This window comes from Monodon monoceros, unplaced genomic scaffold (assembly GCF_005190385.1).
Source record: "Monodon monoceros isolate NGI ecotype Baffin Bay Population unplaced genomic scaffold, NGI_Narwhal_1 Super_Scaffold_19, whole genome shotgun sequence".
In the NCBI taxonomy this organism is placed as follows: domain Eukaryota; kingdom Metazoa; phylum Chordata; class Mammalia; order Artiodactyla; family Monodontidae; genus Monodon; species Monodon monoceros.
In genome coordinates this window covers 77,243,415-77,260,048 of record NW_021703775.1, presented here as the reverse complement: position 1 = coordinate 77,260,048, position 16,634 = coordinate 77,243,415, and the positions used below count along the sequence as shown (strand labels likewise).

At 41.1% G+C, this 16,634-nt stretch overlaps 1 protein-coding gene across 5 annotated transcripts in view; it reads right to left on the bottom strand.

Moving 5' to 3' along the window:
• The window catches only part of NBAS (neuroblastoma amplified sequence), a 339,068-nt gene that overhangs the window by 93,082 nt on the left and 229,352 nt on the right, over positions 1-16,634 (bottom strand). For all 5 annotated transcript variants that reach the window (XM_029231716.1, XM_029231717.1, XM_029231719.1 and 2 more), the window contains 2 exons: positions 11,287-11,537; positions 9,740-10,074 (listed from right to left, as the gene is read on the bottom strand). In XM_029231716.1, coding sequence (XP_029087549.1) covers positions 9,740-10,074; positions 11,287-11,537 — 586 coding nt within the window. The remainder of the gene's footprint in view (positions 1-9,739; positions 10,075-11,286; positions 11,538-16,634) is intronic.

Below are 16,634 nucleotides of genomic sequence, written 5' to 3'. Positions count from 1 at the left end.
ACATTTACCAGTAATTAGAAATAGAGGTGCATGTAGTTTATTTGTCTTTAAAGTAAATGTCTTATCTTGAATAAACTAAAATCCATTTACTTACATATAAAAAAAGAGGATGTATGTATTATGGCAGTACGTCAGCTTTGAGTTAAATATTTTTCATACTTTTTACCATTTTTCCATTTTGGTTTAAACTTCAGTCTTTTTATAAAACCTTATTATAAAGTCTTATAAAGTGTCTAAAACCTTATTATATATAAAAGTATCGGTAGGCAGAATTATGGTCCCCAAATATGTGTACATCCTAATCCTTGAGATCTGTGAAGACGCCACCGTACAAGGCAAAGGGACTTTGTTGATGTGATTACTGGTACCGTCCCTGTGGTGGGGAGAGTATCCTGGATTATCCACATAGGCTCCCCTCTCATCATACGAATCCTTCAAAGTGAGAACCCTTCCTGGCTTTGGTCAGAGAGAATTATGTGAAGACAGAGAATCAGAGAGATGCAACGTTGCTGGCTTTGAAGATGGAGGAAAGGGGCCATGAGCCAAAGAAGGAAGACAGCCTCTCACCATTGGATTCTCCCCTGGAGCCTCCAGAAAGCAGTATAGGCCTCCCTGCACCTGGATTTTAGCCCACTGAGACACTTCTCTGACTTTTCACCTACAGAAGTTTAAGATAATAAATTTGTATTAAGTCTCTAGGTGTGTGATAATTAGTTACAACTGCACTATAAAAACTAATACATGGAGGTGATTTTTTTTCCCTTTTTTAAAAAAACTTTTTTTAAGGAGGAACACATAAATTGTGTCAAGGTGAAGGTGATTTTAATTGAAACACATGAAATCCAGGTTATTTGAGGAATAAAGAAGAAATGAGGGATGAAAGTCTTGGAGGATATATGGTATTTTTATTCCATGTCCCAAAGAGCAAGGAAGGAAGTGGTTCTACTTCTTGTTGTTACGGAAAGGAGGACAGATCAAAGGGGCAGACGTGGACCCCATTTAAGCGAATAACATAAACGTATCCAATAAATGAACAAGTTGCCTCAGAAAATAGTGGGCGCCTGCCTAAGGAAGAAGGATTATCATTTGCTGAAGACCTCTAACACTAAACAGATAAGACTAGGATTGGAATTCTGACTCAGCTACTAACTTGCTTCTGACCTTGAGCAAATTACTTAACCTCTAACCTTCAGTTTGCTCATTTCAAACTGAGATGTAATACCCACATTGCAGGGCTACTGTGATGATTACTGGAGATAAGGTCAAGTGGAGAACCAGTGCCCGGTACCTAACCAGGGAACGATAAATGGGAGCTATTACTACTATTATCACATAGCACATACCGTGATTTCCGTAGATGACAGATAATTCCTAAGGTCTTTACCATTTATTTTTAGCCGGACATTCATTTAGTATGTGTGGCAGGAACCATTTTCTCCTCCTCTGCAGCTCCCACCTAGGCCCATAAAGCGGGAAGTTTCCCCGATGGGTCCCGAGAAGGTAAGTCCTGCCCCTCTCTTCACCTGTCACTCCTCGGGAGAGGAGGAGTGACAGCTGGTGACATGGGGGGAAGAAACTGATTATGGGTGGCTAGTCCCCTCCCTTTCTTTTTGAGATCTGCCTGTGAGGAGAATACACTTTTCTTCTGCTCTTGTCCTTTCAGTGGTAAACGTTTGTGAGACAAAAGGGTAAACCGCGGACTTTGGTTCCAGAGAAGCATTATCTGTCCAATACATTCATATGGCTATGGAGCGTTTGAGATGTGGCCCGTCTATGCTGACAGGTACTGTGAGTACACAACAGATGGCAAAGAGTATGCAAAAACAAGAATGCTAAAATATCTCATTCATATTTTTACACCGATTACATGCTGAAATGGTAAATATTTAGGACAATTTCACCTATTTTGTGTTTCTTTTCTTAATGTGACTACTAGAAAATTTCGAATTCCACAAGTGGTTCACATCGCAGTCCTATTAGACAGCACTAATCCAGAGGCCACCTCTCTGGGTCCCATGAGTGGGAATCAAGTTGGGAGGCAGCCCTTCTGAGAAAGCACACATGCTCTCCAGATCTATCCTTGTGCTTGGCAGGGTTGTCTGAAGATCTGGGCAGGGAGCAAGTATGAGGAAGGCTGACCGTGGAAAATCAAGCCATGGTCGACACTCCAATCCTCCCAACAATAAAGTGACTTTAGTTTCCATCTAGCTGATCCCTCTATCTCTTAACTGATTGCAACTTGGGAAGACAGGATGCTATTTATTGCTCTTTCCCCATCAAACCTCAAAGATATGACAGAAATATTTCTATGCCCATGGAAGGAGCACAAGCATACAATTCAGATGCAAGCACAAAACAAACCTAATAGTCCTTTCCAGGTCCCTAGGGGCACAGGTTTCAAAAACATCTACACTGATTGCAGCTGAGAGATCTACTGCAGATGGTTTTCAGCAGAAGCAAACATGGGCATGAGTGGCAAAGCTCCCCAGGGAACAGGATTCTGAGACAAGTGGGATTCCATAGCAATAAGACAGTGACAGTGGCCACTGGGACACTTAACTGGAGGAACACAGAGCTTAAATGGGGAAATGGACATTAGGAAGGCAGAGTGACTGCAGGCAGGGACGTGTAAAATAAGTCAGTCTCAGAGAGGAGACAGTCTGGATGGGTATTTTCCCTTCCTCCATATGGAGAACGCACACCGCATTTAACCCCTTCATGGGAGACCTACCCAGCCAAGCTCTAGACAACTGGTTTGACCTGATACGCTGGCAAAGCTAAACTCAGTAAGCTTTTCTCTGCCGACTCTCCTCTGCTCCCACACCAACAAGCCACTTCCATGCTCTCCAGCATTCTAGGAGTGTGTATTTGGACTGAACTAAGAACAGGATTCAGGAACCTTGTTTCACTTGGCTGTTTCAGGGCTGGTGATTCGCTTGAGTTTCCTAAATTACACAGCAATGGAGCTGATGCTGAAACTGTTTTAATTTTTTTCGCTTTTTCTTTTAGAGTTTTAAAAAATGAGATGCATGGAAAACTTGGAGTGGGATTAACTTAACTTCAGATTTGCTGAAGAAGCTATACTCCTCAAGTGTAAGAAGGTATATTCTGCTGAAGGAACCTGATATTACCCAGACACCTAACTCAGACCTCTCTGGCTAAGATAGAGCAGAAACCAGGAATATCATCTTTGAACTTTACTTTTGTTGAACTTACGAATTTTGGATTTTGATGTAATTGAACTTTAACTAAAAGGGCAAGAGGATTTGATTTTAAGGATGTCAATTTCTTCCTGGGAATTTAATAATGAGAATTTAAATTTGGGCCATTTTAAAGTTGCTGAGCTGTAATACTTGGCATATTTCTACTCTCACTGAAGCTTGTTGCTTAACTTCTGATGAGCTTTAATCATCATTCCAGTTGGGCAAAATGTGAGATAGGAAATAGAAGAGAGAGTAGATTTTTAGCCTAGTCCACAGGGAGTCAGAAGAGTGCGCTGTTCTGACCTACCTTAGAGTTTTCAGAAGCACAGGCTGTGCTGCTGCCACTACTGATCCCAGGAGGACATGCCACGAGACTCATAGGTACAAGAGGTGTGGCCCCAGGAAGAGGGGACATCAGGACCAGGTCCCGACAGACCCTGGACTCCTTTCTCCCCTCACTGGCAAGAGGTTTCATTATTAAGCTGAATTAGTTAAGGAAACAAAAAGCCCATTGCCCTCTCATCTTTCCATTATGAGGAGAAAACTTTCACTCCAACCAACAGGCAGAAACCATGGGAAGAGCACTTCTGGCATCTCTCCCCTCCTTATTCCTCCCCACAGGAGGAGAGCAGACTTCAAAGCCATGCGTAACACGGCTACTCCCCGCCAGCCCTGCGTGTCCTCAGTGTGCACTCACCCTTGGCTTCCCTCTAGAATTACTTTCTATAGCAGCTCTAACTAGTCAAATTTCAAACAAGTGTGAACTTTTGTGAAAGACAGACCATTGGGTTGCAGATCCAGGCCATGCTCCCTAATTCCAGCTTTGCCAAAAATATTTATTTATTGTTGATATTTACTTTCATCTTTCTGAATTCTAAAAGGGGCTATGAGTGAAGGCGGGGTGGAACCATGATTAAGCATCATCCTCATACTCTATTGCATCCAGGCCCCAGAAAAAAAATCATCTCTTCTCTGAGCTGAGATCCTGGCCTGGGAATAAAGCTGAGGAAACCAGGTTGAAGGAGTGCCCCTCAGGAGCTGCACCCTTACTCTGAGCCCCTTCTCTTATACGTCTCTCCCAGAGAACTCCCTGCTTAGCTTGAGTAATATTAAAAAATAAATATATTAGATAAAAAATTATAAAAGGAAATCTGTAGAAGGAAAAAATATATTGCAAGTTCATAAATTCAAAGGATGATATAATGATATTACCACGTACACATTCCATTTACATTTTCAAATTCTTTCTGACACGTCCACATCTGGAAAGCTGATTAGAAGTTAAACTATTTTGAGAAACTGAAATTTTAAGACAATCTGTTATGCACTTACCAGACATATCTTCATTATTATTTAAATTACAAACATTCAGGAAGTTGAAATGCTCTTTCATGTGGGCCTCAAGGTTGGCTGCCGTTTTGGAAACAATACCCTATGACAGTGGTTCTCAAAGTGTGGTCCACAAACCACAAGAGTCCATGACTCTTTCAAGAGGTCTGCAAAGTCAAAATTGTTCACCTTTTTGACTTTTACCACTAAAACATTATTTACCTTTTTTCACTATGTTGACACTTATATGATGGTGAAAAAGCAATGGTGGATAAAACTGTGGGGACTTTGCACAATCAAGGGAGTGGCACCAAAAGGTACTAAGTGTCACTGTGTTCTCCATTGGCATTTCACTTGAGAATGTTCTTGATGAAGGAGTAAAAATGATTGATATTATTAAATCTCAACCACTGAGTGCACATCTAAGTGCATATCTTAGATATCTGCATATCTAAGAACTGAGAGATACACATGAAACATCTCACCGTGTACTGAAGCGTAGTAAGGAAAAAGCATTTGTGTGACTGTCTGAGTCATGAGTAGCTGAAGCAGCTGCTCTGGCACGCATGACCATTTGTGCTTGAAAGAACAACAGGTAGACAAACTATAGCTATTCAGACTCGAATATGCGGCAAACATTTTCTCCAATGTGAACAAAGTGAGCGTGTCACTTCCAGGAAATTAACTCACAGTATTTGTCGCCAATGATACAATTGAAGCTTTCAAGCAAAAATTCGAGTTTTGGAAAACTTGTACCTACCACTGTGAGCTTGACAACTTCCCAATACTTAAAAACTCACTGGATAAGATGGGCGTTCAGAGTAACCCATGTGACTTTGTTGAGAACGTATAATGCACTGTATCAACATTTGGATGATTTGTATAACTGAGCGGGCCAATTTTCCAAACTCTGAATGCATTATATTCCAAATCATACATGGGTAGAATATCCAATCAAAGTGCAATCCAAAACAACAGTTTTAATATAAGAGAGCACAGAAAGATCAAGGATAGGGTCTCTGACTCCACACTACACCTAGTCTTTAAGAATTTATCATTTGTTGAGTTTTACAGTAGCATCAAAGAACACCCAAAATTACACCATAGGCTATTAAAGCACTCCTCCCTTTTCTACCTTGTATCTGTGTAAGGCTGAAAGCTCTTCATTTTCTTCAGCCAGAACGACAAAAATTGAACACAGAAACAAATGCGAGAACCCAGCTGTGTTCTATCAACCCAGACATGTGACTGTAAAATGATGTCACTTTCATTATTTCATTCTTTTTAAAATGCTGTATTTCCATTTTCCATCAAGAGATGCTATTCATGTCAACCTATAAATGGATCTATATACGAATTAACCTATAAATGAATTAAACAAATATTTTTAAAATGTCTTGGTTTTAATTTCTAATATGCCAAATATCAACAGATATTACATAAACAAAAGCTTTTTAGGGTCCTCAACAATTTTTAAGAATATTAAGGCATCCAAAGATCAAAAGATATAAGAATAGCCAACCTATGATAATAATTATTTGAACAACCACACTGAGGAGTGCCTGCTTTATACTATGCTGGATACTGGGGCATTTGAGAGAAAAGGCAACAGCCTTGCCCTCAAGGAATTTCTAATTTCACTGGGAGTGTAACTCTCAATTATAATAATTTTACTGTAAAGAAAAGAAACCCTTCATTTTCGGTTTCTTACAGGCTTTTTTTTTTTTTTTTGCGGTACGCGGGCCTCTCACTGTTGTGGCCTCTCCCGTTGCGGAGCACCGGCTCCGGACGCGCAGGCTCAGTGGCCATGGCTCACGGGCCCAGCCGCTCCGCGGCATGTGGGATCTTCCCGGACCGGGGCACGAACCCGTGTGCCCTGCATCGGCAGGCGGACTCTCAACCACTGTGCCACCAGAAAAGCCCTTAACTGGGGTTTTTAAAGAAGGATTCGGGCCAAAACTTAGTAGCATTTCCTAAGTAGGATGAGGATTTTCCACGTCCTTATTTTTGGATGTAGCTATATCAGCAATTGAAAGCGAGTGTTGAGTGTAAAACACAAAGGCTGGGGTTACATGCAAGCACCCCCTTATCTAACCACATCATGTCTGAACCAGGCAAACAGTGTTCTGACCTGCATTTCAGCTTTGTCGACCACTTTCCTAATTTCTAACTCACTAACTTGTTCTCTGCAAAAATGCTTCTAATGACTGAATCGGAAAAGCAATAGGAGAGCAACTCTGACCTGACTCAACTGAAACGCAACCATTCAGAACTGGAGCCAATGCACTTTAAACATGTGTATTCTTTTCCCTTCTGCATATGCATCACCTCGAATGTCGTGCAAATTCACTCTTGGCCTACATGACATAATGATGCTTTGTGAACATTCTCCCCAGGATTTCTACAAATTCTGCTATGAAGGCGAAGCGCCTCCTCTGGCTTATTTCATTATGGAATGGGTACTAAGTTCAGCTTTGGGACATTCCTCTCTGAATTGATTGCTTACTGTTCTCGTTAGGCTCTCTGGACGTTCACCAGTTCTTTCCAAACGTTTGGCTCTGAATTAAATGTGGGTAAACGTTTCAAAACTGCACACTATATATGAGTAGTATACACTTATTTTACATTTTTAACACCATGTACAAGCTGTGGCAACATCTGGTGTTTTGCAAACTTGGCCACGTCCAGATGCACTTCCTTTTCCAAATGTGTCCTCTGACATGTGAGGGTTGTATTTCAATATGAATTTTACACTCTCTTTCTCTCTCTCTCTAGGATAGCACTGTGTGATTTCAAACATTCATTGTATCTAAACTTTATACTTTCCCTCTCTGAATGGAAAATTTAAAGCTTGCCAATTAATAAAATGAGAACAAATATAAAGCTAGACGAAAGGTATCAAATTAATTTCTCTCTCTCACTTTTCTATACCTTATTTGACTTAGTAGAAAACTGCCTCTTAACATAGTTTACAGTAAAAGAACATCTTGCTGGGAACTACACCATCTGAGCTAAGACAAAGCAACGCCACAATTAACTGACTCAACCCCTACTGGGTCAGCTATGCATCTTTTCCTCAGGAAAAAATGCACATATGTCCACAAACAACTGTGTCATACATTTTCTCCTGGTTGGAGGGCATCTTAAAGATATACAATTAAGAAACTAAGGAGATGAGAATGTGCTGTAACTTAAAATCATCTGACTTAAAACATCATAAATACCAACTAAAACTGAGTAGACTCTACATCCAACTCCTAAGTTTGTTTAATCAGGAGTAAGTAATTGCTGTTGGGACGTCTAGGCTGTCTGTCCACCCCATACCGTGCTCACAATTAGCACGTGGCCCTGGCTGGCCATGCTGGGCTTTGTCTCTGCCCTCATATAAAATATGTAAAACCTCCTTCACCCTGGGCCCCTCCATCTTCCTGGCCAGTCAGGTTGTTTGTCAAGCTCCTTCAGCCGTTTCATAGGTCCCAGCTCTGGAGCCATTTCCTTGGATTTCAACTCCCCACTTGGTTCAGCCCCTTCCCTCCAGTATGTACTTGTGGCACTGCTAGTACTTACTTGGACTCAAACCTCTTCTCATCCTTGGAGAGTCACCCAGTATTTGCTGGACTCTTGTCTTTCCCCAGACATTGTGAGGTTCCTGCCGGGCTTTCCTCATTTAGACTCAGCCCTGCTCTGGAAACATCCCGAGACAGGGTGCTCCGCTTGGACTGAAAATGCTTGGGGCTCTCTGGCCCCACTGTTCTCCCACAGTCCCTACAAAGGCTCCAGGTCCCTTGACTCTAGCTGTTTGTTTCTATGACTTCTTAGAAATAGTACCATTCAGTGGTTAAGAGCAAAGACCCTGGAATAAGCCTCCTTGAGTTCAAATTGTGGCTCCTCTATTATCAAATTAACTTTGTTGAACCTCTGTTTCCTCACCTATTAAAAGTAGGATAATACTGTCATCTATTTCAAGATTCCTCAGTCACTGCCTCTGCCTGAAGAAGACAGAAGTTAACAGAGATTCCTGAGGCGAAACCACGTAGCTGGTTAAGTGGCAGGTTCAAACTTCAAAGCCATGTGACTCTAAACCCGTGCTCTTTTCAAATATATCACGCTACACCCCTTTACAATCATCCTTACTTTTTTCCTTAAAAACAACAAAAATGATTATCTCCTCTTTATAGCAGTGGCTGTAAAATTTAAAACCAAGTTATTAACTAAATTCATTGAGTTACAATAATAAGGAAATGAAGTCATTGGTTATCCACAACTATTAATCTAGCAAGTTAGTTAAAACTAGCATTCCCCACAGATGTTTGAACATCTACCTGGGCCAACCTCCAGATGAATGACTTGGATTCTTAGCCTCTACACTCAATTTTCATGATAATAATAGCTATAATAAAAATTCATGGGATAGGGTCCTGGGCAGACTTGCCAACTTGGGGGAAAGAGAAGGCAGCAGCAAAGGTAGGGAAGAGAAAATGAAAGGAAGTTCCAAACGCAATGCAGTTCAGCAGTTGAGACCAGCAGCTGGGAGATTTTCTAGGAGAGACAATGCCCCGTGTCCAAGCAATGAGAAATTCACATTTGTTGAATAGTGGCGTCTGGGTGAGAGGGCAAGAAGGGGAGGAGAATAACCCACATTATCTATTTTGTGTGAAACTCTACAATGTTAAAGGATCGAGAGGAGAAGTTAGAGTCCAATTAAAGGGCTCAGACCTGGGCATGGAGCGGACATTGGAAATTGCCACACAGACTCACATGGGTAATTCTACCACCAAGTCATGTACTACGTAGCATTCACGCGAAACTGTTTTAAGACCTGGACTTAATCGTCGCTAAGTTGGTAGCCTGGCTCTGAGTGCAAGTAATGTGGGCTTGGCACTAGAGGTTCTTTCCACTTGTCAATTGGAAAGAACAGGATGGAATATTTACTATAAAATGCCATATTATGAGAACTATAACATGAACAAAATGTACATGCAAATTAGAACGGTTAAGCCTGATTTATATTGCCTGCACAACTGTGATAGAGGAAAATGATCTCCCAATTAAAATACCTCATGCTTAACAAAAAACAAAACTGCCAAACATGTTAAGTATTCCCTATTTCAAGAAAGCAAATAAAAACAAAATCGACAGAATGTAAGAGCAATTTTCATTTCTTCTAAAGCGGCCAATCTACTTTAAGCTCTTATCTTTTTGGTTACCTTGGTCACAGCTTTTGGAGAAAAGGTCACTGAATCCACCACAGTGATGAGGTCACCTGGGAGGAGACGATCAAAGTACTTCATGCAGGCGTCATAGGCGCACAGCCACTCGGGGGAGGATGCCGGGACTTGTTTAATGAGGTGAGGGTCTCCAGTCCAGAACAACTTCTGTAACCAGATGGTGTACAGAGAGCTTGGGGAAAGCATGCGCCCATCCTTTTCAGGGATTTTGGGAACAAGTTTGGAAATGGATAAGATATTTTGACTTGAAAGGACTGGCTCCAACGCCTCAAGAGGATTCATGTTTTCATCTGTCAGCTTTTTGTAATTAAGACCTATCGGAAAGAAAAGGGGAAAAAAGAGAGTAGTTCATTCCCAGATAACCATACAGGAGCTTTCAAATACACACACAGCCCCTCTGCGTGGCTGAATGAAAAGATTTAGTTACAGCACAGCTTCATTTGTCAATGAGATTCATCAGAAGATTGAGTTCCAATCCCTGCCTGCAACTTAACCAACTGTGCGACCCTGAACAGGTCACTCAACTGCTGTGAGCGCCAGCGTCCTCATTTATATCCTGGAGATGGCAATATCTCTTCGCTTCTTCAATCCCCCCATGGCACCTATGTCTTCTATCAGTGCTCTCACCAAACTGCACTATATTCGTTATTCATCTAGTACCTCATCAACAACCTGAAGGCAGGGATTGAATCTTACTCCCTTTCCTCTGTGTCTAGTCCAGGGTCTAATTCAGCTACTCAGTAAGTCACTGATAAACTGAAGTAAATACTCACAGTTGTTATGAATAGCAGATGAATGCAGCTTTGCAAGTGCCTTGTAAATTGTAAAGTATCATACAGATTTGAGAGGTATTAACACGGTTAATTTCTTAGTTATGAGCTACAGACACCATTCTAAAGATTTCCACAGGGCTTCCCTGGTGGCGCAGTGGTTGGGATGCAGGGGACACGGGTTCGTGCCCCGGTCCGGGAGGATCCCGCATGCCGCGGAGCGGCTGGGCCCGTGAGCCATGGCCGCTGAGCCTGCGCGTCTGGAGCCCGTGCTCCGCAACGGGAGAGGCCACAACATTGAGAGGCCCGCGTACCGTCAAAAAAAAAAAAAAAAATTCCACAATTTATCAAAGATTCAAAGGCTCTTATTTTAAGGGTTTCCATACATACTTTAAACATGTAGGTCCACTTAAGTGAAATTCTGCCAAATTGCCTATTGGGAAGTGTCTCAGCCTTGTCATTTATGTAGATAAAATAAAACCAGTGGAAGCAGGGAAAACACCTTTGGTGTACTAGTCAGAAACTTTGGATTTTAGTACCAGGTCTGCGTTAAGTCACTGTGTGACTTAAGTTTCTCCAGTATTTAATTCCCTCAACAGTAACTAAAGGAGTCGGAGACAGAATAAAGTCGATTAGCATAAAAATACTGTGGTTTCACAGTTATGCCAGCCACAATGCAGGAACAGGACTGTATATAGAAAATTGCCCTAGATTAAATTTAAAGAATGAGTTCAAGCAGGAAAATGATTAACTTACCTGATGCAACTACCTTAAATTTCTTTAGCAGCCGAATGTGGGTTTCTGGTTTAATGGTGTATTTCCCCAAATCTGCACAGCCACAGCTTTCCAGCAGAGTGAAATAATACAGCAGTCTTTCATGATCAAAGCCATCAATCGTGGGATAAATATACTTGACCATGTGCTTGTGAAAGGCTTCGGGACTGGTCTTCAACGTCTCGAAGAGATGAAGGGACTGGGCTCGATTTTCAATTTCTACTGTGGACAAACTGAAATTAAGAGACAAAGAAAGTATGTTAAGATTGGTAAGATTTGGTTCCTTTATTAAACAACAAGTTTTTTGTTTGTTTGGAAACCTAGGAAGAAAGGCTACTTCTTACAAATCCCTTCTTGCTGCCTAATCAAAGACAGGAAACCACCAGTGTGTGCAGGTAGTTTATATAAAGGGAAACAAACGTGTTTCAAATGGTACTATATGATTTTCACGTTGTCTCATGCGGGTCTACAGTACCCTGTAGTTCTCTACAGAGAACTGCCCAGTGCTTACTAGCTAGGAAATGAACCCAGATCTGTCACCTTCTACTATGCATTATTTATTCATATCACAAGAAAAATTTAAAACCTGAGCTTCCTTATAGAAATGTAAACAAATTTATTATTTCAGGGATTTAGGAAATAGAGAAGTGAAGAAACAACCCCAACTTTCAGGCATAAATTTTATATCAGAGGCTTGAACTGACAGTAGACATAACCTTGATACTGTGTTCAAACAGAATTAAAATAGAAAAGAAGAGATACCTGCACTTTCACTTGAATTATCTGTAGTAAGGAATGCCACTTGAATAAAGCACACATCAATATTTTCATCCTGACTTAGCTGTCTTTATAATGTTATTTTTTTTTAAGTCATTTAAGGTTAAACTCTTGAAAAAAAAATTTAAGGACTTCTGCTTGGTTGATCAGTTTGTGTTTTTTGGGTGACGGGGAGGGCTTAATTTTGGTCTCATGCTTCTCCCTGGACAGAGCACAGTGCCTCCTGCCCAGCATAATCCCAATGCCCCACGCGGGATGAGTTTCAAGCTTTCTAACCGTAAGAGGCCTTCAAGCAGCCTTTGGCACTAACAGAAACTCCCAGCTTCCAGGGTTCGTAGAGTAGCAATGAAAGTACCTAGGAGCAGGAAGTGAGACCTCTGACAGGATCAAAGTTAGGTTTCATATCATTTAAAAGCAACTCTTCTGAAATACGATACCCTGTTTATTGGAATTCCCCCTAAGTGCCAAGACATGTTTTTCTTTTACGTAAAGTTAATACACAACATACTTTAAAATTTGTATCAGGATGTGATACTTGGGATAACAGCAGCGATTTATAAAGTCAAAATATCAAGCAATTCAAAAATGCTCTTTTAACTTTCACTTCAAGAGAAACCCTATTTTTCTATTAAGACACGGTTTAAACATTTACAAAAATATCCCTATCTATAAAAATGTCCCAGAGTATCCGTCTATTCATAACATGCTTTATTTATTACTTTGCCTGTCTCCCTCACTAGACCATGTACCACTTGATGGCAAAGATGATACCACATCTTCTTCAGCTTTAGCTTCTCAGTACCAAGCACCAGTGTGTGGTACAAAGGAAACACTCGACACGTGCCTTATGAATGCCAAATAGACGGGAGAATGAACCAAAACTTAGGTGTCCCCTACGGACAAGGCCCTGTGCTCAGCACTGGGGAGGGTATAGAGTTGCAACACAGAGCTCTCATCCAGCAGTTGCATTATACATACTCAAAAAACACTGCAGAATAATGGTGTGGGCTGACAAAGGACATGCAATTATACTCCAGTTACGAGTGGGGTCACTAAAGCTGTCATTTCAGAGGAGGTAGATATCGATCACACCAGAAGGCTTATTGAGAGAAGTACTTGAGCTTGGTATTGTAGAAAGGAATGAAGCAGAAATAATATGAACAAAAGTATTAAGACAAGAAAGCACAAGGCCTGTACAGGAAATAGCGAGTATAAATGGACGGCAATTTCAAAACTCTTCGGATACTATCACTATTCAAAGAATGCAAGGTCACCCCTGAAAGACACAGGCAGACCTTGTTTTATATTGTGCTTTGCTTTATTGCGCTTCACAGACATTGTATTTTTTTTTTACAAATGGAAGGTTGGTGGCATCCCTGGGTCAAGCAAGTCCATTGGTGCCATTTTTTCCGACAGAGTTTGTTCACTTCGGGTCTCTGTGTCACCTTTTGGTAATTCTCGCAATATTTCAAACTTTTTCGTTATCATTATATCTGTTATGGTGATCTGTGATCTTTGGTGTTCCTATTGTAATTGGGCATTGTTTTAGCAATAAGGTAACTTTTTTGTTTTTTTTTAAATAAATTTATTTATTTATTTATTTTTGGCTGCTCTGGGTCTTCATTGCTGCACGCAGACTTTCTCTAGTTGTGGTGAGCGGGGGCTACTCCGCTGTGGTGCGCAGGCTTCTCACTGTGGTGGCTTCTCTTGTTGTGGAGCACAGACTGTAGGCACGTGGGCTGCAGTAGCTGCAGCACGCGAGCTCAGTAGTTGCAGCATGTGGGCCCAAGAGTGCACAGGCTTCAGTAGTGTGGCTCGCGGGCTCTAGAGTGCAGGCTCAGTAGTTGTGGCGCACGGGCTTAGTTGCTCCGTGGCACGTGGGATCTTCCCAGACCAGGGATCGAACCCACGACCCCTGCATTGGCAGGCGGATTCTTAACCACTGCGCCACCAGGGAAGTCCCTAAGGTATCTTTTAATTAAGGTCTGCACATGTTTTTTAGACATATTTTCGCACACTTAATAGACTATAGTATAGTGTAAATGTAACTTTTATATGCACTGGGAAACAAAAACATTCATGTACCAGCGTTATTGTGATATTGGCTTTATTGCAGTGGTCTGTAACCAAACCTGCGATTTCTCCCGTACTGTACACCCAGTGGTATATGAAAGTCACAGAATTCCTGATGTTCCTTCATAATTTGCAAAGTGAAGTCTGAAAACAACGCAGTGAAGAAGGAAATAAGAAACTGTGTCATCCCATTAAGATGATTCACGTTGACAAAGACTTGCAATCAGAGCGACATGCCCGATGGAAGAGGAAAGAAACCCTGCACTTATTCCATGGATTACTGTGGCAGGCAAGTGAGAGACTGTCATCAGAGAGGTTAAGTGACGCCTAAGACCAAGCGTCCAGATCTGTCTGGACTCCGCATGGCTGGGGCTGCTCGCCTAGTCACAAAGCAGCTGTCAACCAATGGCGCTTAAGCGCCCTCACTAACAACCATTTCAAAACCAGGATTCTTTCTGTGACAGACATTAGCTCTCTCTCGGGGGCAGTCATCTAAAAGAGTTCTCCTGTCACACTTCACTGCTATCCCCTGGCAAGCAGCGTATCTGAGACTCATCTACAAAATGGACAATGGCTAAACCATAACAGCTTTAGTCCATCTGTGTTCGACTAGATTCTGAATACAGTCTCTCTCAGTCAACGTTACTTTCCCTCCTCGCCCACCCACCTATTCTTCTATGCCTGCAGTTTACTTTGCCTGATGTGCAATTTTCCCTAATTATCTTGTCAAGAGAGGTACTGGAATACTTTTAATGGCACATGATAAACACGAAAACCTCCCTCTTCAGTAAATTACAAGGTACTAAGATCTTCCATAGATGCCAGTAATTGATAACCCATTTTAAGTGTTCCCATCAAAAGATGCTGTTATCTTCCTTTTGGAACAAGAAATGAAATCTCTGCTTAGAAAACAATTCCAAAGAACCCACATTCAAGAGAGTAGGAAGAAATACAAGGAAACTACGGTGGAACCTTCACTGATTAAATCAGCAGTTACCCTTAAAAACTGTTTAAGTGGTTTTTCTAAGCTTTAGCTATAAGGCAACTAATATATATATTTATATTTGTATATATAAATATATATATACACACACACATATATAAATATATATATACACACACATATGTAAGTATACATATGGTGCAAATTTAACTTTCAGAGATTAACTACAAGAAGAAAATTAGCATTAGCTGTACTGAAGGCACAAGGAATAAGTTATTAGCACTAATCCCATGATTAAGGGATTCTGTAATGGCTTCGAGTTGTCCATCAGCCGAAACTGTGATTCAAGAAGAGCATGAATTGAAAGGTCTTATATTCATGGGGGGAAACAAATTTATTTAAATGCATTTTACTTTACTCAATCTGAGACTGAGTGATAATATTGATACAATTCCATGAGTTGACTGAAGAGGAGAGAAGAAGGCGAGAGGGAGAGAGCTCCTGGGAAAGGCTGGAGGGAGCAAAGGGATGGGGTCCACTGGTCCACACGGTTCAGAAGCAGAACTTCTAAGCATTTCCCCCAAAGACTAATCCTAAAAGTGTGAAGATACAGAAATCCACATGAATGACCATGACCATGGGTGAATAGGCCTCCACCACTGATTCCTATGGGAAGACACAATTCTACCCTCTAAATCACAACTACTCCGACCTGAGGGAAACAGTCCAAGATATTTGCCACACAAACGCCTCAGAATGAACGTGATGTGGCAGCCTTGACCTGCAGTGCTGCCTGACAGCTGAATATGTGGTTATGCTGGGGAAACGTGGTAAAAAATAATCATGGCCTTTTCCAGTTTTTCCAACATTTTAGCCAAGTGTCTTTGCAAACCAAACAATGAACTTTAACTTTGCAAGGTCACCTACACAGTTGATGAGAGAATCAATAATGAGTACCTTGGAGTCTGTTTCTTGTCACACTAGTACTTGGTGAGTTCCTTTGTGGAACGTTTTCTGTGGACAGAGTGGTGACGTGGAAAGAAGCCCGTGTGAATAGGCTTCCTCCATAAGGACAACTCTGACCCCTTAAGCCTTTTCATTTCTCATAAAATGTCAATTCCGACTGGTTTATGTAGTCTCATATTATCACCTCTCTAACAAAAAGATATTTTAAAAGACACCATAGCACAGAAACAGCAACAGGCATCATTTACTGAACACATCTTATACGTTAAGTACTATGTCATCTCCTTTAATTCTCACAAAGCATGTATATTATAACTGATAGCACACTGTCCTGAAAAATAATTGTTAAAAAATCAGATTTGCAATGTTAGGCTGATAGCAGTCAGAGGGTGAGTTCACTAAATCTGGTCTGTTTCCAGAATTAACAATAGCAACTACTTTTTTTTTCCTTTGAGCATCTAATACATGTCAGGCATTTTGTATAAATCTCTCAAATCTCAGAGCAATTCTGCAAAATGGAATAAGAATACTCAGTTTGCAGAGGAGGAAACTTAGGAACAGAGGGATGAAA